This window comes from Triplophysa rosa, linkage group LG2 (assembly GCF_024868665.1).
Source record: "Triplophysa rosa linkage group LG2, Trosa_1v2, whole genome shotgun sequence".
Lineage (NCBI taxonomy): Eukaryota > Metazoa > Chordata > Actinopteri > Cypriniformes > Nemacheilidae > Triplophysa > Triplophysa rosa.
This window is the reverse complement of record NC_079891.1, coordinates 15,513,688-15,534,758: the sequence shown is the minus strand read 5'-3', so window position 1 is coordinate 15,534,758 and position 21,071 is coordinate 15,513,688. Positions and strand designations below refer to the sequence as shown.

Here is a 21,071-nt window from a genome sequence, read left to right as displayed (position 1 = left end):
GATGGGTTAAATGCAGAGGTCACATTTCAGGTATGGGTCACCATATCTGACTAATAGGTCACTTTCACTATGACAGTTTTATGTAATGTTAACCCATGATTTGTTAAATCACATAACAACAATAATCAAAACCACATGTCACAGTATACTTTCATTTCTGTTTAATTCATCTGTTTATTTGCCAGCTAAATGTCCTATCTTACTGATAAGAGTTAAGCCATAAGGAAATTTGATTTACTAAGATTATCCGTTTATTCAAGGAAGTTTAAACTTTGTGTGGAATCTTGCTTTGTCTATTGATTATATAAAGTAGATTTCCTAGCAGTTCACACCCAAAGATCCACCCAGTGCATTGGCATGCTCAAGTAGACTATATAAAAGGATGCTCAAACAGATGTTAAACAGCAAGTGCTGCCGAGTAAAGCTACAAAGAAATCTTACACTTAAAAAGGTAATTGCTTTGGTTTGTGTTTCTTCTTTCTATTATCCTGGTATATTTTAAGAAAAATCTAATGCACCGCTCATGTTTCTGTCACCTTGTCTTTATTCTTAAGTTTAATTTTTAATATTTAGCTGCGTAAACATTTAAAGACCATTTCAAAAATGTCTGATTTTAAAATGTACTATCTATAGGTATATGTTTAGGTAAAATGATACATTTTGTTTCATTCTGTGAACAGTATTTTTATTTCAAAATAACAGAAAATATGCTCTGTATTTTTTCAGACCTCAAATACTCCAAAGAAAACAAGTCCACGTTCAATTTTAAGAAATAAATTCACAAATTATTTTTTATGTGATAATCTTGATTTTTTTCACAATTTTCAAATGTCTTTTCATGCTGGAGTTTTGATTTTATTGAAATTCAACAGACACAAATGAAATGGCCACCATACATCTATAAATACTGATAAAATGAAATTTTGGAATGGTCTCTTAATTTTTTGCTGGTGTAGGGCCTTTATGTAACTGAACATTATATGGTAGATGTAATAGACATATTAAAAACTTACTTTAGCCTCAATATTTTCTACAGGATGGGGAAGCAAGCCCACACACTAAGTATTGTTAAGGACAAAACAACTGTGCCAACTAAGGTGACGGAAATTTCATATGTTTATACAAATAATATTTATCATGCCCTCACTTGATTAACAAATTGACTTTTTTACTCTAGCACTGGTCAGTCGACCGTTCAATTCGATGTCCAGTTGCTGTTCATTTGCGAAACTACAAGGATGGCTCAACCCACCAAGACACACTGCATCAAAAAGCAGTCCAGGTAAATATGAATATCACTATATATTAGACTCAAAAGTATGCCATGTCTAAACGTTTCCTCACTTTTGGTCTAATACAGCAGGTGTGTGTGTTACCATATCATACATTTGTTATAATTAAATGTATTTTTTTCTTGTATCAAACGGACATCATTTTAATACTTATAATAATTATTATATTGTATGATAAAAAATGTCTTCTCCTTCAGAACACGCCCTGTGAGTCAAAAACTTGCGGGGGTTCCATAATGAATCCCAAATGTCTGATGCGCGGTTCTTCCAAAAAGACACCCGGATCTGCTGACATCCTGACACAGGCAGTGGATTTTATCGACCAGTACTACAAATCATTCAAGATGTAGGAGCAACTTTAAATTAAACTGACTGTATAAACGTAGTATCGGCTATTTATTTTACCGTTTGTGATTTTTTTTATTTTTAGGGACTATGTGTAGAGTTTTTATAATGACTATATGGCATTACGCACGATCGAGTCAAATTGAAGTAGATTTTCTAAACTGCAAACACTTATTGCAAAACAATAACAGCAATTACAAACAAACAAACGTAGTCTAACAAACAAACAGTAGTTCGGTTCAAAGTGAATAACTGTCTTACCTCTCACCCAGCTCTGATCCAGATGCGCATCAGGTTCGGGTTGACCGGGTCACGCTGGAGATCACCCTCACCGGATCATACACACTTACCGCTGATGAACTCGCTTTCGGGGCTAAACAAGCGTGGAGAAACGCGCCAAGGTGCATCGGTAGGATTCAATGGGCCAATTTACAGGTGTGGTTTTCTTCATGCAGATTGTTTCCTGTTTTAAGAGTCTGGTTGTAAGCGTTTATCGAAACAATGCGATGTTTTTTTTTTATGCAGGTTTTCGATGCGCGTCAGTGCAAGACTTGTAAGGATATGTTCCACGCCATGTGCACTCACCTGAAGTACGCCTCAAATGGAGGAAACCTGAGGTATGCGGCGTTTATAGTGTTTAGTCATTTTAAACTTATGTGTAAAAACGTCAACTTTATTAGGGGTCAAGCCACGAAGTAGCGTAGACACATACTGCTTCCGTTAGTATTCTTATTATTCTGCTTCTTCTTCTGCCATGCAGTCTATGGCAAGCAGCCCATACAAACATAGCCTACATGGTAAAGTTGTGAAATTTGGCACACACATAATGGACAGTCTGAACTGTTACCATGGCAAATATGGAGTCTCCAAACTCCATAGCGCCATCAACATTCCTAACTTCCACACACAATTGTGCCCGTTACATTTGAACCGTACATCCTAGAAACAAATATTTTTTTTTCTCTGAACCCTTGGCTCGTGCCGATCCGAATACACTTACATATGACGTTATTGTCCGTCATCGCTAGGAAACTTGCCAAGGTTCATCAAGGTCAAGTTCTGAAAGGATTGTTTTATTATATGAACATGTGATATTTGGTTTCTTTAATTATTATAAAAAATTTGGAAAGTGAAGTATATAATTAATCTTATGATTATACTGGTTAAGTATCATATTCATCAGTGTAAATTTACTAAGCAAAAACCCATTTTTTCTTTGGTGCTTAAGGACATTGAAAATGATTTGCATACGATTATGCATAGTACAAATAGGAAAGCTGTTAAAACTGTGAATTTATTTGATGTATTTAAGATTGTATAAAATGTTTTCTCTTTTTTTCCCACTGATAATTACAATTGTACTTTTTGTGATTATTAATGTAGATTCTTGGCATTATGTTATGTTTGGTCTTAGAGCAATAAAAAAAGTTCTGAGATGACTTGTAAAGTGATAGGCAAGCGCCCCCTAGTGGTCAAGAGATATAATGAAATTTATAAAAATGCTTATAACATATGAAGAAATCAACATGATGGTATTCAATTCACATTAGTATATTTGTTGGCTCAAGCCGAGTTGTTTGATATCAGAGTTGTCAAATTCCATCATACTTCATGTCCGCCATATAGAAAACATACTTTTTTGAATTCCTCCTACAAAATTTGTCAGATTTGCACGAAATATGGTATCATCTGGACAGTACTGACTAAAAGTTATGAAACGATTTTTGATTGATCGAATGGTTCTCGTATAAGGCGTCAACGAATCCTAAGGCGAGCTTTCCAAAGAGTCATTTGGCTGTATCTTCGCGACACTGTATATTGACACGAAACTTGGTATGTGTTATGACTGGCACATCTTGTCTGCCTCATAAAGATTTGGTGACAGCACCACCTAGTGGTCAACGTCATAAGCAATTTTCTTGTGTTTTTCCCTGTATTTTTAAACTTGGTTTTCAAAATCTGATCATCTGACATGTCCAAAATATTTCTCTTTGGACCGGGGTTGTGCTCGACCCCGTAATTGCTGCTTGCAGCTATATTTATTATTATTATTATATCCTATTATTTATAAATATAATAAATTATAAATTATACTAAATATAATATAATATTTATTACATTTATAAAAAAAGTAAGAGTTCATAAGTTAAATTACTGAAAAATAAATGAATGCAATTAACTCAACTAATAAATTATACAACCTATAATTAAATAACATAACGATTTGCATTTGTGTTAATTGTATGTGATAATATCTAAATTAACTGGTTTTTATTCAAGCCGTATATATAATTTTGACTAAATCAGTAACCCTGACTACACTGATTTTAATAATTGAGAAACGTCTCTTTTGTGTTTGGCAGATCTGCCATTACTGTGTTCCCCAAAAGAACAGACGTCGAGCATGATTTCCGGGTTTGGAATGGTCAGCTCATAAAGTATGCTGGCTATCAGATGGAGGATGGTTGCGTGATAGGAGATCCATCAAGTGTAGACTTTACACAGGTAAATGTTTAAAATAAAGGATCACTAAAAAGAAGCATTTTAGTGTTTGTTAAACATTTTTTATGATCTTTACAAAATTGACTTTCAAATGGCATTTGACAACCAAATCTTTTAAGAAATAAACCGGTATGACACCTTGGTACTGAACAGTGCTGACTGTTGTTGCAGGTGTGTATTCAACTTGGATGGAAACCAAAGTATGGGAGCTTTGATGTGCTTCCACTAGTTTTGCAGGCAAATGGAGACGACCCTGAACTTTTTGACATTCCACAAGATCTGATTCTGGAAGTCTCCATAGAGCATCCACAGTAAGTCATCTGATGGGAACATTTGCTGTTTTCCCAAAATGGCGCTGTAGTTTAGTTTAATTGTGTGTTGTTGACAGTGTTCAGCAGTATTATTATTTATTGCCTTTGTTATAGGTATGACTGGTTTAAAGACCTAAACCTGAAATGGTATGCAGTGCCTGCAGTGGCAAACATGTTAATGGAAATCGGTGGTCTAGAATTCACAGCATGTCCTTTTAATGGCTGGTACATGGGTACAGAGATTGGAGTTAGGGACTTCTGTGACAGCCAGCGCTACAACGTTTTGGAGGTAACTCTCTTAATCATGTACCTGTACCTGCATGGTAGGGCTCTTTGTCAAAGTAAAGTTATAAAACGTTTTTTTTTTCAGCGTGTTGGCCAGCTAATGGGCTTAGAGACACGAAAGCTGTCTTCACTGTGGAAAGATCAGGCTCTGGTGGCTATCAATGTTGCTGTCATTCACAGCTTCCAGGTAAAGTATCCCTGCATTTTTGTGAATTTTAGAATAAGCTAAAACCTCAAATATTGACAACCATATAAATTTATGTTGGATGTCATCTTATAAAGTTTATGATGTATAGAAAACATATAATAACCGTTTGGATATTTAATCATCTCTGTTCAGAAAAATAAGGTCACCATCACCGACCACCATTCGGCATGCGAGTCCTTCATGCAGCACATGGAAACAGAAGTTCAGGTACGTGGAGGCTGTCCAGCTGATTGGGTGTGGCTGGTCCCGCCCATGTCTGGCTCCATCACCCCTGTGTTCCACCAGGAGATGCTCAACTACATCCTATCTCCTTTCTTCTTTTATCAGGTACAAAATAACCGGTACACATGAGAATGAATATAGAAATCAATACATTTAATCAAAACATGCATTCTCTAGGAATTGAACCTATGCCACACTTTACTGTCTACACAAAGAGCATCAAGTGATATAAAACTAATAACCTGTTAACATGGTGTTTTTAGAGTGATCCATGGCTAACACACAAGTGGAAGGATGAGAAAAAACGACTTCGGAGATGTAAGGTCAGCTTCAAAGGACTGATAAGGTACTAACAAACCAACCACCTCCCCAAACAACACTATACTGCACTACTTCATTGCCGAATGTCACTTTTAATTGAAATACTTCTCTTTCTGTGTAGAGCGGTGTTTTTTTCTCAAACTCTCATCAGAGCTGTCATGGCTAAGAGGGTGCACTGCACTGTTCTCTTTGCCACAGAAACAGGAAAATCACTCACCTTTGCAAAAAAACTAAACTCCATGCTCAACCGTGCTTTTGACTCCAGGGTAAGAAAATCCAAAATTTTGTGATATTAGTACAAAAGCTTAAAACTTTAAACATAAAGTTTAAAACTGCCCTTGATCATCAATGGGGAGAAACATCACTTTTTATTAAAAGGTTATCTCTGACGATGTAGAATAAAGTATGAGCAACTCATAAAACTGTGATTGCTTTGTGTTTTCTAATACAGCTGGTTTGTATGGAAGACTATGACTTCAGTGAGATAGAGTCAGAGAGCCTTCTGATGGTGGTCACCAGTACTTTCGGCAACGGAGAGAGTCCAGGAAATGGAGTGGTATGTGTGTAACTCTATAAATAATAAACAACTTAACCAGTTAGGAAATAAAAACGTTTTCACAGAAAATGTTATGAAGATGGAAATGTTATGTTTTGTCTCGCTGCCAACAGTTTTCTTACAATAACATTTTCTGTTCCTCAGAGCTTCAAGAAGCAGCTTTTCAGTCTGAAAAACGTGACGAACAACATCAGGTCTGTAGTTTCACACTGTGTAAATGGTAACACTTTACAATAAAGTTCTATTTGTTGACTAACATGAACTAACAAATAACAATCCAAGTTATTATAGTTTTTTTAGTATTATTATTATCTTAAATGAGTTTTTTTTTTAATGTTAATTTTAGTTACATTTTTTGGCTACTTTTTATTTTTATTTTTTATGTTTCTATATAAGATTAATTTATTTTAATTTTATTGTACTTTTTGTTTATTATTGTAATTTCAGTTTATTTCTGAGGCAGTTTGTCCAATATTTTTAGGCTAATATTTTAAGATTAGTTTTAATTTAAGTTTCCTAAAAAACCTTGCTAACAATGAACAATACTTTACAGAATGTATTCGTTCATGTTAATTTCACCATTTACACAGGTGTTACAATAACCTTTAACCCAATGGCTCTTTGGGAAACTAAAACCGGCATCACTGTGAAGAACCCTTTGTAGCACCTTTTTAAAGGGTGTACCAATACATTTTTTTTAAAAAACGTTTTTTAAGCACAAAGTATCTAACATTAGCTTATATACAATGAACTAACATAAACAATTGTTTTGGCATTAACAAAGATGAATAAATAGTGAAAAACTAAACTGCTCGTCGTTAGGCTAGTTCATATTAGCTAATACATTAACTAATGTTAAAGGGATAGTTCACCCAAGAATAAAAACTCTTATCATAATTTACTCACCCTCACATTGTTCTAAACCTGTAAAAAGTTTGTTGTACCGCTGAACACAAATAGAGATATTTGGAAGAATGCTTGTAACCAAACAGTTCTGGGGCACTATTGACTACCATGGTAAGAAAACTACTATGGCAGTCAATGGTGCCCCAAAACTGTATAGTTTCCCACATTTCTCAAAATATCTTATTCTGTGTTCATAACATAACAAAGAAACTTATACAGGTTTAAGACAACTTGAGGGTGAGTGAATGATGACCAATTTTTCATTTTTGGGAACTATCCTTTTAACAAATACAACCTTAGTGTAAAGTGAAAATGTTCACTGCCATGAATGACCTGTAGATATTTTGCTGTATAGAAAAAGCACTGACAGTGTCTTTCCACCACAGGTACAGTGTGTTTGGTCTTGGTTCACGAGTGTACCCGCAGTTCTGTGCCTTTGCCCATGCTGTGGATGACAAGCTTGCTGAGTTGGGCGCCAAGCGTCTGACTGCCACAGGGGAGGGAGATGAACTCAACGGGCAGGATGAGACTTTCTCTGCTTGGGCTTGCACTGCCTTTAAGGTGGGTGAGGGTTTGGGTATCATGATACAATGAACTGAATGAAAAATTAAATGCAATGAGCATCGAACTAAAGACATTCTGTGTTTGATTGAAGGATGCATGTGAGGAGTTTAACATTAAAAAACAGCTGAAAGGGGTTGAGCAACAGTCAGACAGCTGGGACCTAAAGAGATACAGAGTACAGCAGAATAGCGGCACACTGGACTATGTTACAGGTACACGTCTACCAAAAATATCACCAATACACTATTCATTCACAGAAGTGATGTTCTGTCTGTGTTAGAAATTTCAATATTTGCCCTCTCATTGTATAATATTTGCACTCATGAATGTTTCTTTTTTTGCCAGCGCTCTCTGCCCTTCATTCTAAAACTGTGTTTCCTTTGACTCTGAAGAGAAGACAGAAACTGCAGAGCTTCAAGTCAAGGTTTGATTCTACTCCTTCACCAGGAACATACATTTTTGTCATTTCTGTTTTACTTTTTAATAATTTAATATTCTTTTTTTCAGTCGTTCTACTATTTTAGTTGAGCTGAAGATGGGTGGGAACACAGAGGCTTTAAACTTTGCTCCAGGAGACCATGTTGGAGTTTTTCCAGAGAATTCTTCAGAGCTGGTTGATGGTATTCTGAAGCATCTCCCAGATGCCCCTCCTGTTAACCAGAGTCTTCACCTGGAGATCCTCTCTGATTCTACTCATGGTAACCATCACTAATGGCAATTACATAATAATAATCTACTAAACTGCAGTACGTAAGTACAGTTCTGTGAGGCGCTCCAAGCTTTTACCTGATGGATCTTTTCTTTGGTTTATTTTAGAGGTAGAGAGTTTTCAGATGGATGAACGAATCCCTGCTTGCACTTTGGCTCAGGCTCTTACATACTTCCTAGATATTACTACTCCACCTTCACAAAGCCTACTGCGCAAACTCTCTACAGTTGCAGGTCAAGAAGAGGATCACAGACGACTTGTGGTACTTGCATCAGTAAGTGAAATAAATCCTCCCTTTCGGTCTGTACAGTATGTGTTAGAACTTCAAGTAGACAGAATCTTTTTATGACCTAAAGTACGATGACAGAACTCAACTGTTTTTTTTAACATATTGGGTTTAACTATTTAGTTGATGAGATTTTTGCCAGAAAAAAATAATATAAAATGCCCAAGTTTATCAAATTATATTGTAGAAAGTAGTGGTCTGTAACCCTTTATATGACGTTAAATGTGCTATACATTTATAGTATTATAACGTCTTCCTAGGATTTCCAGGAATATTCAAAATGGAAAGATTTCCACAGGCCTACCTTCCTGGAGGTGCTTGAAGAATTTCCCTCTCTAAAAGTGTCAGCAGCGTTTCTTCTGAGCCAGCTTTCTCTGCTCAAACCCCGTCTGTACTCTGTCAGCTCCTCATTGGATCATCTTCCCAATGAGTTACACCTCACAGTGTCTGTGGTGGAGTACCACACCCAGGGTATGATGCTTCAGCATGATATACATGAATCCACATCAAAGTATTACTTTATAATCAAATGCTGTTTTGTATCAGATGCAAAGACTGTATTGTGTAAGTTGCTTTTTTAATATGTATTTTTGCTCTTATTCTAGGTGGACAGGGCCCACTGCATTTTGGCACCTGTAGCACATGGCTTAACACCATCAAAAAAGGACACACAGTGCCGTGCTTTATTCACCGGTACTGAAAGTGACTCCTTTGCATATTTAAATAAATCTATAAATATTTATGAAGGCAAAGTACTATTTTGTATTTTATGCACTTCAATAAATAAATAATAACTGAGCTCATTGAATTTGCATGTGGGATTTTGCCTAATACATCTACAGAAAATTTCTTGATTCTACTTTCTGATTTTATTTTCTATTTATTGCTTCAGCTCTGGTGGGTTCCATCTTCCGACAGACCCCAGCACTCCCATTATTCTGATAGGGGCCGGGAGTGGTATCGCTCCTTTCCGCAGCTTCTGGCAACAGCACAGTCATGACACTAAAAAGTCAGGTAATCTATATGAGCTTTACTCGTTTAATGACCTAAAAAGCATCACAAAGAAAATAAGTTTTGATTACTCTTAAAGGTGAAGCGTGAAGTTTCTGTGCCACTTGTTTCACTGAACAGAATTGGATTTCTCTATTAAGAGCTCAGTTGTGTTATCCCTTACTTTTATCTCATTTTTAATTGCTTTATTTGATTTTAACTTATTTTTAGGACTGAAATCTAGTCCTATGACATTGGTATTTGGATGCCGTGATTCAGAAACAGACCATCTTTATAATGTTGAAACACTAAAGCTGAGACTTGATGGCATTCTGGGCAACATCAATACAGCTTACTCACGCCAACCTGGCAAACCAAAGGTATCTTTCTTTCTTAGTATATTTAAACCTATACCAAATTATATTTAAGCCTATACCAATCCTTGGCCTATATATATATATTTTCTGTGCATCATAATTAATTAAACCTACTGTCAGTCAGTGTATTAATAAAACCAACGTATTAGAATTTAATTGTCTTCTTTCTACACCTTAACAACAGAGGTATGTGCAGGATATCCTGAGATACCAGCTAAGTGAAAAGGTCGTAGAGGATCTACACACAAACGCAGGTCACATGTATATCTGTGGCGGTATGAACATGGCCCGTGATGTTGCCTGCACTTTGCAGGAGATCCTGACAAGCGAGACTGGAATGACCATCAAAGAAGCTGGAGAATATTTGGAGAAATTAAAGGTGAGCTTTTAAAATAGAGAAACTAAGTAAATGGTTCATCATCCTTGTACACGTCACGTTACTTGTGAACTCATATCATAATGTTTTTTGTTGGCAGGTTGAGAAGAGATACCATGAAGACATTTTTGGAGCCTAATGGACATTTGTTCGTCCTCATTTTATTCTGAACTAACTGTAAAATAAGTTTGCCACAGATTAAGGTTCTAAGAAATACTTGATTTTACTAATGTGATACTATCACTTTGACCATTTATATTTATTTATCAGTATTTTTTTTGTAGTTTGTTTCCTTCTCTGCATCAATATGAACACTGTGATGATTATACAGGTAGAGCAAAAGCTGTGTTTTAGGACACTCTGTATAAAGCGAAAAACTGATGGCTAATATTCACAGCACAATATTCATGTGACACTGTCCTGAGTAATGTTATGAAAATCTTTGATTAGATTTTTATATTCATTTGCTTTAGATTTAATTTGTCTTAAAAAGATGCCGATTCTGACATTTTCTAATGTCTTCCATTTACTTTTTATTACTTCATGCCACGTGTGACATACCTTCATGTTTTATATGTACTACTAAATAAAAGGAAAAGAAAATCTTGACTTTCAATTCATTTATTTACAAAGAATACAAAAAATAAACTCTGTCTGGATCAAGTGTGCCACACCTTCATGTTCCCTGTGAGGGCAAAAATAAGAGATCAAAAACAGCAAACTTAACATTCAAATGGCAGGGGTTACATGGTTAACTAGTTCAGGGGTTCTCAAACTTTTTCGTTGTAAGGCCCCCTTTGTGTAGAGTGCATCGCTTTGCGGCCCCCCAAATAACGACTTCTAAATCTTAAATTTAACATTTTTATTTAAACAAAAACATATTCGGTTATACAATGCTGAAACATCAATTCTTTTGTCTGGTGGTCTTATATTTCTGATGTTTAATTGCATAAAATCTATGATCAATTTCTATATTTCATAAAATGCCACAAAATCTGTGGCCCCCTGGATCCATCTCGGGGGCCCCCAGTTTGAGAACTACTGAACTAGTCAACCTAACAATATAAACATGGCTTTGTTGTTCAGGAAATAGCTTTTCTTTAATTTTAACAATGGTCTGTAAAAACATGGAACTGAAAAACAAACCAGAGTCTTTATTTACGATGGGACTTCTTGGATCCTTCTCTACGGCCTTGTTTCAACCCCTGTGTAATACAAAAAATAGCAAAATATTAATAATAAGTGATGCTTGTACGTACAGTGAGTTTGTGAATGCAAGAATAACTGTACCAAGTAGTATCCTGTGTGATAGCCACTCATGTACCAGGAAATAAGCATACTGCCCAAAGCCTCATCATCCTCCAGGGTGTCTGGACTCATTGGAGGTGGTGGTGGTGGGATCATCTAAGTAAAAATACATTTAATTTTTATTACAAAATGTTCTAAAGAGAGCTATATGTTTGTAAATGACAAATATCATGCAAAATAGATCTTTGAAAATTTTTTTAAATGTCTAAAAAGTAAACCAATTCTTACTGGGAGACCAGGTGGAAACAAGGGAGGCCATCCAGGAAGGAAAGGCCCGGGACTTTCTGATCGTCTACCATCCGCCTAGGGAGAACATGGACTTATGCATTCATGTCTTACATAAGACTTGAAAACTTGAAATGATTTAACAACTATGACATTCTGCAATCTTTTCACACTTTTTCTCTCAGTCGTTTTAGTTAATCCAACCACACCTATGATCAAGCATCAAATATATTACACGGAAATATAAAGTCATTTGAAAAAATAGGTACACCCATGAAAACTGAGAAACCCACGAACAAGCAAACATTTGCAAACTCCCTACGCAAGGTCTAATTCATTTGTACCCAATCTTAAACATCTTATTTTATGGATATAAAAGTGTGATAAATGTAGGGGTGTACTTAAGCTAAGTTCACATTACACAACTTTAAACGTCGGCTGATCGCTGAGCTGTTCAGACTACATGACTTGCTCTCTGTGAAGTCTGGAGTCGTTAAGTTGTTAATGTGTTCACATTACGTGATACTACGTAAATGATCTGCAACAGGAGGTGACACACTACCCGAGCTGTGAACAATTCTGTCACCCAGCGACTCAATCCGGTCCCCAAACCACATTTTGTCGAAAAGTGCAACGGAAAATGACACGAAAAAAATGCGACATGGGAATTGTTTAAATGAAAATGAAAACGCACCACCTGTCGGCGAGCTCAACAACTTGCAAATCTGGCTTAAATCGTGCTTAAAATCATGTAGTGTGAATTTGGAATTACAGTTTTCATATGACCGATATGTTTTTGCTTATTTAAACTGTGTAATTGACTACACAATGTAAATTGTATGTTATTTGATTAAGTAGATCAACTTTATTAATAGGAACTGTTTCAAGAAGGATAAAATGTTTGCTTGTCCAAATATGTCAAAAATACAACGAAATTCCACGTTCCCTTTTTCAAGTAACTGTAAGCATGCTGACTCTAGGAGTAATATTTTAATGAATCTCAGAGTATTACTCAAAGCAATATTTGTTTACCTTGTGATAGTGGGGTCCTGGTGGGGGGCCTGGAGGAAAACCAGGAAGGAAACCCGGAGGCCAAGACTGAGGCCCCATGGGAAACTTTCCTTTAAATTTGTGTTTCTGAGGACCAGACCGTTGTGGGGTAAAAGATCTTTCACTCTCCTCTGTTGAGGACTCGACCTCTTTGGCCTACAATTAGTCCGAAAATGGCATTATTGAATGAACACCACAAAGGCTTAAATCGTTAACAATTGTAGCGATATCTAATTGATCATTATAAACTCTGTATATCATGGTTACGCACATCTGTTGATTTTAAAGCGTCGTCATCTAAATCTGAAGCTTCTGTCAGAAGGTCACTGATCTTCTGTTCCTCCTCATTACCATAGTCAGTATAAATAACAACACAGGTGCCATTCTCCAGGTCTATTGAGGAAATCGTAGCAGCATACAAGTTGCCATCCTCAGACCAGTATGCAAAACAGGTGTCCCCAACTTGCCACTGTATGACACAATTTACACATTTCACTTAATTTATGTTAACCTATACACTGACTGAAATTCAACTACTGACAAACTACCTCTTTATCGGGCTCTGCGTTACATCTCTTTCTGCTTTTGCTCTTTTTGTTGTTTTTACGCTTTTTTGCGTGGTTATCTTTCTTCTGCGGAGTCACAGTGTTCTCTCCTTTAAGTGCGCTCTGGTGAGAAAAGAGAGGACAAGGAACAACATCATGGTTACTGAAGAAACATAGGCATGCCTGTTCCCAATCACGTGTCTTTGGAGTCATTCTAATTACATTACCTTGAAAGAAGCGACCGCTTTATCATAAGCTTTAATCAATGCCGTGTCATCCCAAATATCAGAATCATCACCACTCTGAATAGAGGAAAAATGTCATAAGCAACATATTTTATCCAATTACAGCTTGTTGTAAAAACAGATCCACACAACTTGAAGTAAATTGGAAATACTGGATTAACAAACCGTACAATCAAAAGCAACACTTAGCTAGTTAGCAAACAGAATCAGCTACAAATAAAACAACGCTAGCGAAACCTCAAACCTAACCTTGTGGATATGTTAATTTGTCCTAATACTCACCTGACCCGTTCCACGACAAAATATGACATCTTCTCCATTTGCCATGGGAAAGCTGCCTATAAAACCAGAAAACAAAATACTTCTGAGGTACAACGTGCGCAACTAATGTACGCCAGATGCTGATGACGCACACATCCCGCGACAAACCTGTTGCTTAGCAACTCGGAACACCTCAGCGTAAAAACGGTCGTCTGCAAGATTTTAATCAAAATTCACAATGCTTGATGCCGCCTTAAGTTCATACGATGCTCAAGTTGTCTTGGCTACATCGAGTGATGAGAATTATCCCGCGGAGAATATAATTGACGGGTCCGTATGTTGCTGAAAAGATGGAGGAAGAGCCAGAAAGCTAATTCAGCTAATGTTGTAAAAGCTTAATTGGCAAAATATCATTGTATTTACTGACAGTTATGTATGTTTTAACTTTTATAGAAAAACGGAGACGTTCTGGATTTCAACTGGCTTGTTTCCCCAAGAGTTCATCATCCGCTTCCCGGATAACATGAAAATAGTCACTATTTCCATTCACAGCCACAACAGTAAGCATAGACACAGACGTCTTTATGGAATGTCGTGTCTTCGTTTTGTTTTAATACAGTATTTACTTTGATATTTGCTTTTCAGTTAAAAGGTTGAGAATAGAAATGAGCACATCAGAGGATGCTGATAAATTTGAAACAATTGCAGAAACAGGTGAGTCCAAAAGCATTTGTGGTATTTTAAATTTTTCTTGTATCTTTGGAGTCTGATTACACAAGTGTTCTGCATTTCAGAGTTTGAACACACTGAGAGCAGTCTACAAACTAATGATATTTCTGTAAGTTACATTTTAACAAGATTTTAACAATTTCAGGTAAAAACTCATAACAAGTATCTTGACAAATACTTTTCTTCCCTACAGGTTAATTTACCAAATGCAACACACTTGCGGTTTATCATATTATCAGGATATGACCATTTTGTTTCTGTACATAAAGTTAGTGTACAATCATGAGATCGCCTTCTGTGTCATTATATTAATTTACAAGTATATGTAGTAACTTATGTAATTGGCTTAACAGTCAAATGTATCACAATAGTTACTTATATCATCAAAGTTTATGATTGTGTATTTTTCTAAACCAATCAACCTTTCCATAAGTCACTTACCTAAATGTGCAAATCTCCTCTTTGCTTTTGTAAATAAATTATTTAATGCTAAAAGTTAAGTTTGTTTCTATATTCTGTTTGGTTCAACATTTGTTTATCTTTTCTTAAAACTGATATTTACACAGTATGTTGGCAATAGCATTTATGATTTCACATTATAACATTTTAAATAAATTATGAATGTACAGTTTATCCACTATTATGAGAAAATTGTGGTGAGTTGGTTGTCTAATTTAAACTTTTTTTGGTGATCTTTTTTGTTGAAAAACACTGTCAACTACATACAGTTTATGTACAACTCCATACTTTCACAACGCAGAACACTTTAAATCTGCACATTTTTACAGCATGAAACACAACTGTGTTTGACTGGTTTTTACAAGTTTTACTGTATTGTCACACATAAAAAAAAAACAGTCTATAAAGTTAGTATGTACTGCCCACAAGACAAAAGGAATTCTACACATTTAATTCACATTTACATTCTGAAGACACCAAAACGGGTTTTCTGTGTAGGGGCGTTAAGAGCAGAACTCAGACTCAAGCCCAGGACAAGGCGAGTATCGGCAGGGTCAATGATCCCATCATCCCACAATCTTGGTAGAAAACAGAAATACAGTAAGACATGACAAAGAAAATAGTAAGAAAATGGATCCTTTTTGAGGCAGGAAGAACACACGGTACTAGTTACCTGGCACTGGAGTAATATGGACTTCCTTCCTCCTCAAAGCGTTTAATAATTGGCTCTTTCATTGCAGCCTCCTGCTCTGCAGTAAACTAAAAATAATAACCAACAATAAATATTCATTAAAATTTACCTTTTTAAATTCTGAAAAAAGTTAATTGACAGCAAATCTCAACTTTACTTAACATTAAGTTTTTAATTTCTTACCTCCTTTCCTTCTCTGGCTTTTTGATCCTTGGTTATAGTGGCAAGCACAGTGGCTGCCTGCTCTCCTCCCATCACAGAGATGCGTGAGTTAGGCCACATGTACAGGAACCTAGGGCTGTGCAACATACAAGATTTTTTTGGGTAGTCATGTGCATTTGAACTACATCGCTATATTAGTGAGATTCAGTCTTTGCGCAACGAAGTGTATAATAAAACCTACCTATATGCTCTGCCACACATGCCGTAGTTCCCTGCACCATATGATCCGCCAATGATTACAGTAATCTTAGGCACATTGGCACAGGCCACAGCGGTCACCATTTTAGCTCCATCTTTAGCAATACCTCCAGCCTCATACTCCCTGCCAACCATGAAGCCTGATAATAAGAGAGGGACAGAGTACATCATGAAATGAATACAGTGGGTATGAAACACATGCTTTTGTGTAGAACTAGATCACATAAAGGCTGCATGCTGACCTGTAATGTTTTGCAGGAAAAGGAGTGGAATGTTTCTCTGACAGCAAAGCTCAATGAAATGAGTTCCCTGAAAAAAGAAATATTTTATTTAGAAGACAGAATCTTAACTTTCGGAGAATATTAACTTTCGGTGAATCTTAACTTTCGGTGAATCTTAACTGCAGCAGAATACTAGATCCTCACCTTCTTTGCAGATTCTGAGAACAGAACACCGTTATTGCCAATAATTCCAACAGGGTAGCCAAATATTCGAGCAAAACCTAGAAACCAAATAAACAAATGCAGGAAATGGTGAGATTCGAGATTAAATGAAAATGCATTTAAAAAAATCCTTGTAATTGAACAAATGTACCTGTGACAAGCGTGTCTCCATAAAATGCCTTGAACTCATCAAATGTACTGCCATCTACAATACGTGCGATAACCTAAAATGAAGAGTCCATCAGGTTTCTTCAGAACTACATTTGACTAAAATAAGACTGCTGTTATCAGAAAATACAGTTCATGTCCACTGAAACAATGTTAAGGAGGATTATATTCAGATGATTAAAATCAGAACAATACCTCTCGAATGTCAAAGTTGCGTTTAAGGTTGTCGCCCACAATACCATAGAGTTCATCAGCAGGATACAGGGGTGCCACTGGAGCTTCTACAGTAACCTAAGAAGCAGACAGCAAATAAATAAAAATAAAAAAATCGAACAAATCAGTCAACTTCCCTTAAGAGTTCAATACATGCAAAATGATGTGAGAGAAGTGAGCGGTTGTTTCCTCACATCAAGCGTTTTCTTGTAGTTCAGACTTCGAACCACTTTCCGTGCTAGATGAAGGGCATGGTTGTCATCCAAGGCATAATGATCAGTCACCCCTGATTTTCTGAGAGGAGACGAATAGTGAGCAATGTAAAATCACCTAACAAACTGGAGCTTATGTGAAAGTTAGGTTAAGTTTCTCTAACCTGCAGTGAAGGTCTGCACCACCTAGGTCTTCAGCAGACACCTCTTCACCTGTAGCAGCTTTCACCTATTAAACACATACAGGAATTGAACAACTACTAGAGAGAGAAGAGCTAAGGAAAAATACAAACATTTAAATGCCAGCCAATGTCCATAAGACATTTATACATACGAGTGGTGGTCCACCAAGAAAAATGGTCCCTTGTTTGCGTACTATGATGCTTTCATCAGCCATCGCAGGGACATAGGCTCCACCTGCGGTACAGGAGCCCATTACAACAGCAACCTGAAATAAAACAAAAATATGATGTAAGAAAGAAGCTTATTACAATAATGTCAGTAAATAAACAACAAAGCCATTAGTAAATGAGTTAACTATTTTGTCCAATACATAGCAATTCCACCTTTCTCCACACACATACAAAAACAGATCGCTTTTATTGCATAAAGACCTGTGCAATCCCCTCTGAGGAAAGACGGGCCTGGTTGAAGAAGATGCGCCCAAAGTGATCTCTGTCTGGGAACACATCTGCCTGTCTGGGTAAATTGGCTCCTCCAGAATCCACTATAGAAAAACATTTTCAGAGATTTGTCCAACATCTGACAAATCAGGTGAAAAAACAACAACTGACCAACAAATAAAAATAAAATAAAAACTCACCAAGGTATATGCATGGCAAATGGTTTTGCTGTGCAATCTCTTGGGCACGAAGATGCTTCTTGACAGTAATTGGATAATAGGTACCGCCTTTCACAGTAGCATCATTTGCAACTATAACACATTCTACCCTGTAAAGGCACATAGACAAGCTATAATAAACCATACATCACTGCATAAATTGGGTAAAAGTGAGATGCTATACGCTCAGAGGCGGATTAACCATATGGGCAATTGGGCGAGTGCCCAGGGGCACCAAGACTTTAGGGGCACCAAATAAACCAGCAATACAAAATATTTTTTTTATAAATGTACATAAGCACTTGGTTTTTAAGACTTAAGTCATGAATGTGCGCTAAATAGGCGTGGCACCATGTGTGGGAATACCCCCACTTCAGATAAAAATGGTTCTGTCCTCCGCACTTTTTCGACACACCTCCGCCAACATTCCCGCCCATGTTATCTGGTTAGTTACATAGATTTGAGTGAATTAACATTCATCCAATCACAAGTGACTGCTATGAGGCGAGTTGTCTTTCGTGTACACTTTAATCTTCAAACAGATGGAAGCGGTAACGATGCAGAGCGCATTGTTGTAGCGGCGACTAAAAATGCGGGGATTAGCACTGATTAATAAATGTATACTGCATGCGTCAGAAATAAGATGTTATAGTGCCGACAATGTATGCTAATAGTACGTGGAGGTAAGGCCACTATTTAAGGTCCAAACCTGGGTTTTCAAGTGAAAGTGAAGAACGGTGTCATCACTATAGCAATCAATTCATTTGTGTCCTTTTTAGTCGAGTACACTTTTATCTTAGTACTTATGTGATCGTTTAGTAAGAAGAATATACACATACTGTGCTTAAATAGAGCGTTTGAATAGCTGCATAGCAGTTAAAATGGTAACAATAATGTTTCATGTTATTTTTATGAATAACCTTGCTATACATTGTAATCTGGTGAATGCCACTTTGGTGAATTAAAGTCCCAATGTCCTGAAAATCTGTACATTGTTCCATTGTCCCCCTAATGCAAACTATAGTGTGTGTGTGTGTGTGTGTCCCTTTGTGGCACGCACAACATTTACACTTGTTAAAAAAACGTTAGTGGGTTTTTTTCACTACATCAAAACCTGAAATGTAACATTACAACAGAAAGCAGGTGGCCCTTAACTACAGTAGGCCTAATTGTTAAAAATACTTTATCATTAAAGAGTTGTTTTTTGTGTTCTATTCTACAAACGTGTCATGTTAATGTGTAATTCTTGTAAAATTGTATATTGTAAATTGCTGAGTTTCATTCTTATAAAATCTTTGAATATATAAATCTTTTAATGAGTGGATTCTTGCGTGTGGGTAAGTGGGTTGATGGGGGCTGTTGCCCAGGGGCACCATGAGGTCTTAATATGCCTCTGTATATGCTCACCCTGACACTCGACCGATTCCAGTGATAATGCCTCCTGCAGGGACCTCCTCTTTACCATACAACTGATACCCAGCAAACTGGGAGAACTCAAGAAAGGGAGATCTGCATTCAAGAAACATGTTAAGTGTGACCACACTCAAGTTTTACAATATTTTACAAGTGTATTTGTAAGATTTACCCCACTTACCCAGGATCCAACAGTCTGTCAATGCGTTCTCGAGGCAGGAGCTTCCCTCTGGATGTGTGTAGGGTTCTTGCTTTTTCTCCGCCGCCTTTAAAAGAGGCAATAGTATTGTGTAAACATTAGTTCAAGATGTGAATCTTAGCGTACTGTCGTTACATAAGGGCTTCATGCTTTGTATTTTTTAACTCAAGTGCTTTAAAACTTGCTCACCGAGTTTGATCTTCTTCGCTCTGTCCTTCAACTCTTCAACCAGAGCTTGCATTCGTTCGTAATTCTCCTACGATATGAAAGTTGTAAGTTTTGATTATACCAGACCGTGACGTAAATGTAATACATGTGACGTACGTGACAGATTTCGCCGGTTTTCTAAGTTTAGAAACATACTACAGTATGGCATACAGTAATACAGTAAAGCATCAATATCAATGCACTGAAACAGTCTTAAATCTAAACTACGTATCTGCTGCCTCTTCAAACACGTAACGTTATAGGACGCATAACAACGTGAATTTGAACACTCTCACTGCTGGGTTACTGTATGAACTTTAGCTCAAGGCTTTATTCACGGCCTAACGTTACCTGAAAGACCGGAGAGTGAACGTCCGCCCGAGAGCCCACCGTTGCAACTTTGTCTGCATGATATAATCTGGAAACGGCGGCATTCACACCTCTGTTCCGAATGAGCGAGACCACCGGTCTAACATATTGGAGAATCATGATTCATCATCTAACTGTCATAGGACGAATTCAACACACAACGTCCCTGCCCTGACCTCACTCCTGCTCAGTACGGACAGCAAAGAGTTAACGCACGCAGCGCGTTCGTCAGCCAATGATATTGGCTAGAAACGGAACATCCCCTTTCTCTTTGACAGGAGGGCTGTGTTCGACTTCATGCGCGCTGCACAGACCGATCGTCGTATGACATCAAAGTACTGCGAGACTTATTTGAGAGCTATCTGTTCTTTATGCGAATCGGCGTATTCAGAATGGCTCTCGCGGTACTTTGACGTCACAAGACGATCAGTCTGCGCAGGCCGCACGAAATCAAACACGCCATTGTTTAGTTTAAGGCAAGCCGTTTTAACATTTATCGTTATGGCACTTCGAAAGCAAGCGGCGTTAGTGTAAGTTGTAATTCTACGGACCCTGTTAGGGACAGAGAGAGAATTCAACATTTGAAATACTTTTTTGTGACAAACTTTTGTAGCACCTCAGGGTAGAATTGCTGTCCATTGCTGTTCTTAAACTAACTCGATAGACCATTACTAGACTAATATAGCTTCATAACAAATTGCCATTTTTTAAAGACTGATAGATGTAATAACCATAAAAAGGTGATTTATCCAATTACTAAATTGTGAGATGAATACTTAATATCCGTTTCATTGATCCAAAATATGTTAATGGTCCTTAACCC

The 21,071-nt window shown here is 37.0% G+C and overlaps 4 protein-coding genes across 4 annotated transcripts; 2 read left to right on the top strand and 2 right to left on the bottom strand.

The window, feature by feature from the left end:
- Nucleotides 1-385: 385 nt before the first annotated feature.
- On the top strand, nt 386-10,819 carry nos2a (nitric oxide synthase 2a, inducible). Its single transcript, XM_057360754.1, has 26 exons — nt 386-451; nt 1,037-1,097; nt 1,178-1,282; nt 1,490-1,638; nt 1,910-2,072; nt 2,163-2,254; nt 4,001-4,142; nt 4,311-4,450; nt 4,565-4,739; nt 4,821-4,922; nt 5,076-5,270; nt 5,429-5,511; nt 5,608-5,752; nt 5,938-6,042; nt 6,187-6,236; nt 7,335-7,509; nt 7,604-7,724; nt 7,858-7,936; nt 8,020-8,210; nt 8,329-8,495; nt 8,768-8,978; nt 9,113-9,200; nt 9,400-9,521; nt 9,729-9,877; nt 10,059-10,253; nt 10,351-10,819. The coding sequence occupies exons 2-26, from the start codon at nt 1,038-1,040 to the stop codon at nt 10,387-10,389; spliced, it is 3,243 nt and encodes a 1,080-aa protein (XP_057216737.1). The 5' UTR covers nt 386-451; nt 1,037; the 3' UTR covers nt 10,390-10,819.
- A 36-nt stretch (nt 10,820-10,855) lies between these two features.
- smn1 (survival of motor neuron 1, telomeric) lies at nt 10,856-14,042 on the bottom strand. The gene is made up of 9 exons (XM_057360777.1): nt 13,906-14,042; nt 13,606-13,680; nt 13,382-13,501; nt 13,105-13,302; nt 12,816-12,989; nt 11,787-11,861; nt 11,541-11,654; nt 11,397-11,455; nt 10,856-10,935 (listed from the first exon to the last, which is right to left on the bottom strand). Exons 1-8 carry the CDS (start codon nt 13,948-13,950, stop codon nt 11,405-11,407), a joined length of 852 nt encoding a protein of 283 aa, XP_057216760.1. The 5' UTR covers nt 13,951-14,042; the 3' UTR covers nt 10,856-10,935; nt 11,397-11,404.
- Nucleotides 14,018-15,296, top strand: hspb11 (heat shock protein, alpha-crystallin-related, b11). Its single transcript, XM_057360788.1, has 5 exons — nt 14,018-14,214; nt 14,338-14,444; nt 14,530-14,598; nt 14,679-14,722; nt 14,807-15,296. The coding sequence occupies exons 1-5, from the start codon at nt 14,123-14,125 to the stop codon at nt 14,897-14,899; spliced, it is 405 nt and encodes a 134-aa protein (XP_057216771.1). The 5' UTR covers nt 14,018-14,122; the 3' UTR covers nt 14,900-15,296.
- Nucleotides 15,297-15,424: 128 nt separating this feature from the next.
- Nucleotides 15,425-20,443, bottom strand: mccc2 (methylcrotonyl-CoA carboxylase subunit 2). Its single transcript, XM_057360765.1, has 17 exons — nt 20,231-20,443; nt 19,862-19,928; nt 19,655-19,739; nt 19,468-19,569; nt 18,043-18,170; nt 17,834-17,946; nt 17,554-17,667; nt 17,384-17,448; nt 17,202-17,301; nt 16,990-17,085; nt 16,778-16,850; nt 16,609-16,685; nt 16,426-16,492; nt 16,167-16,323; nt 15,947-16,061; nt 15,746-15,831; nt 15,425-15,650 (listed from the first exon to the last, which is right to left on the bottom strand). The coding sequence occupies exons 1-17, from the start codon at nt 20,366-20,368 to the stop codon at nt 15,533-15,535; spliced, it is 1,701 nt and encodes a 566-aa protein (XP_057216748.1). The 5' UTR covers nt 20,369-20,443; the 3' UTR covers nt 15,425-15,532.
- Between the last annotated feature and the right edge of the window lie 628 nt (nt 20,444-21,071).

Coding starts and splice junctions, on each gene's coding strand:
- hspb11 (XM_057360788.1), top strand. CDS start 14,123: ATGCTTGATGCCGCCTTAAGTTCATACGATGCTCAAGTTGTCTTGGCT. Junction 14,445..14,529: donor TTCCATTCACAGCCACAACA/GTAAGCATAGAC, acceptor TTTGCTTTTCAG/TTAAAAGGTTGAGAATAGAA. Junction 14,599..14,678: donor TGAAACAATTGCAGAAACAG/GTGAGTCCAAAA, acceptor TCTGCATTTCAG/AGTTTGAACACACTGAGAGC.
- smn1 (XM_057360777.1), bottom strand. CDS start 13,950: ATGGCAAATGGAGAAGATGTCATATTTTGTCGTGGAACGGGTCAG. Junction 13,502..13,605: donor AAGCGGTCGCTTCTTTCAAG/GTAATGTAATTA, acceptor TTTTCTCACCAG/AGCGCACTTAAAGGAGAGAA. Junction 11,862..12,815: donor CAGGACCCCACTATCACAAG/GTAAACAAATAT, acceptor TGTTCTCCCTAG/GCGGATGGTAGACGATCAGA.
- mccc2 (XM_057360765.1), bottom strand. CDS start 20,368: ATGATTCTCCAATATGTTAGACCGGTGGTCTCGCTCATTCGGAACAGA. Junction 16,324..16,425: donor TTTCCTGCAAAACATTACAG/GTCAGCATGCAG, acceptor TCTTATTATCAG/GCTTCATGGTTGGCAGGGAG. Junction 16,062..16,166: donor ATGTGTGGCAGAGCATATAG/GTAGGTTTTATT, acceptor TATGTTGCACAG/CCCTAGGTTCCTGTACATGT.
- nos2a (XM_057360754.1), top strand. CDS start 1,038: ATGGGGAAGCAAGCCCACACACTAAGTATTGTTAAGGACAAAACAACT. Junction 4,143..4,310: donor CAAGTGTAGACTTTACACAG/GTAAATGTTTAA, acceptor CTGTTGTTGCAG/GTGTGTATTCAACTTGGATG. Junction 7,510..7,603: donor GGGCTTGCACTGCCTTTAAG/GTGGGTGAGGGT, acceptor GTTTGATTGAAG/GATGCATGTGAGGAGTTTAA.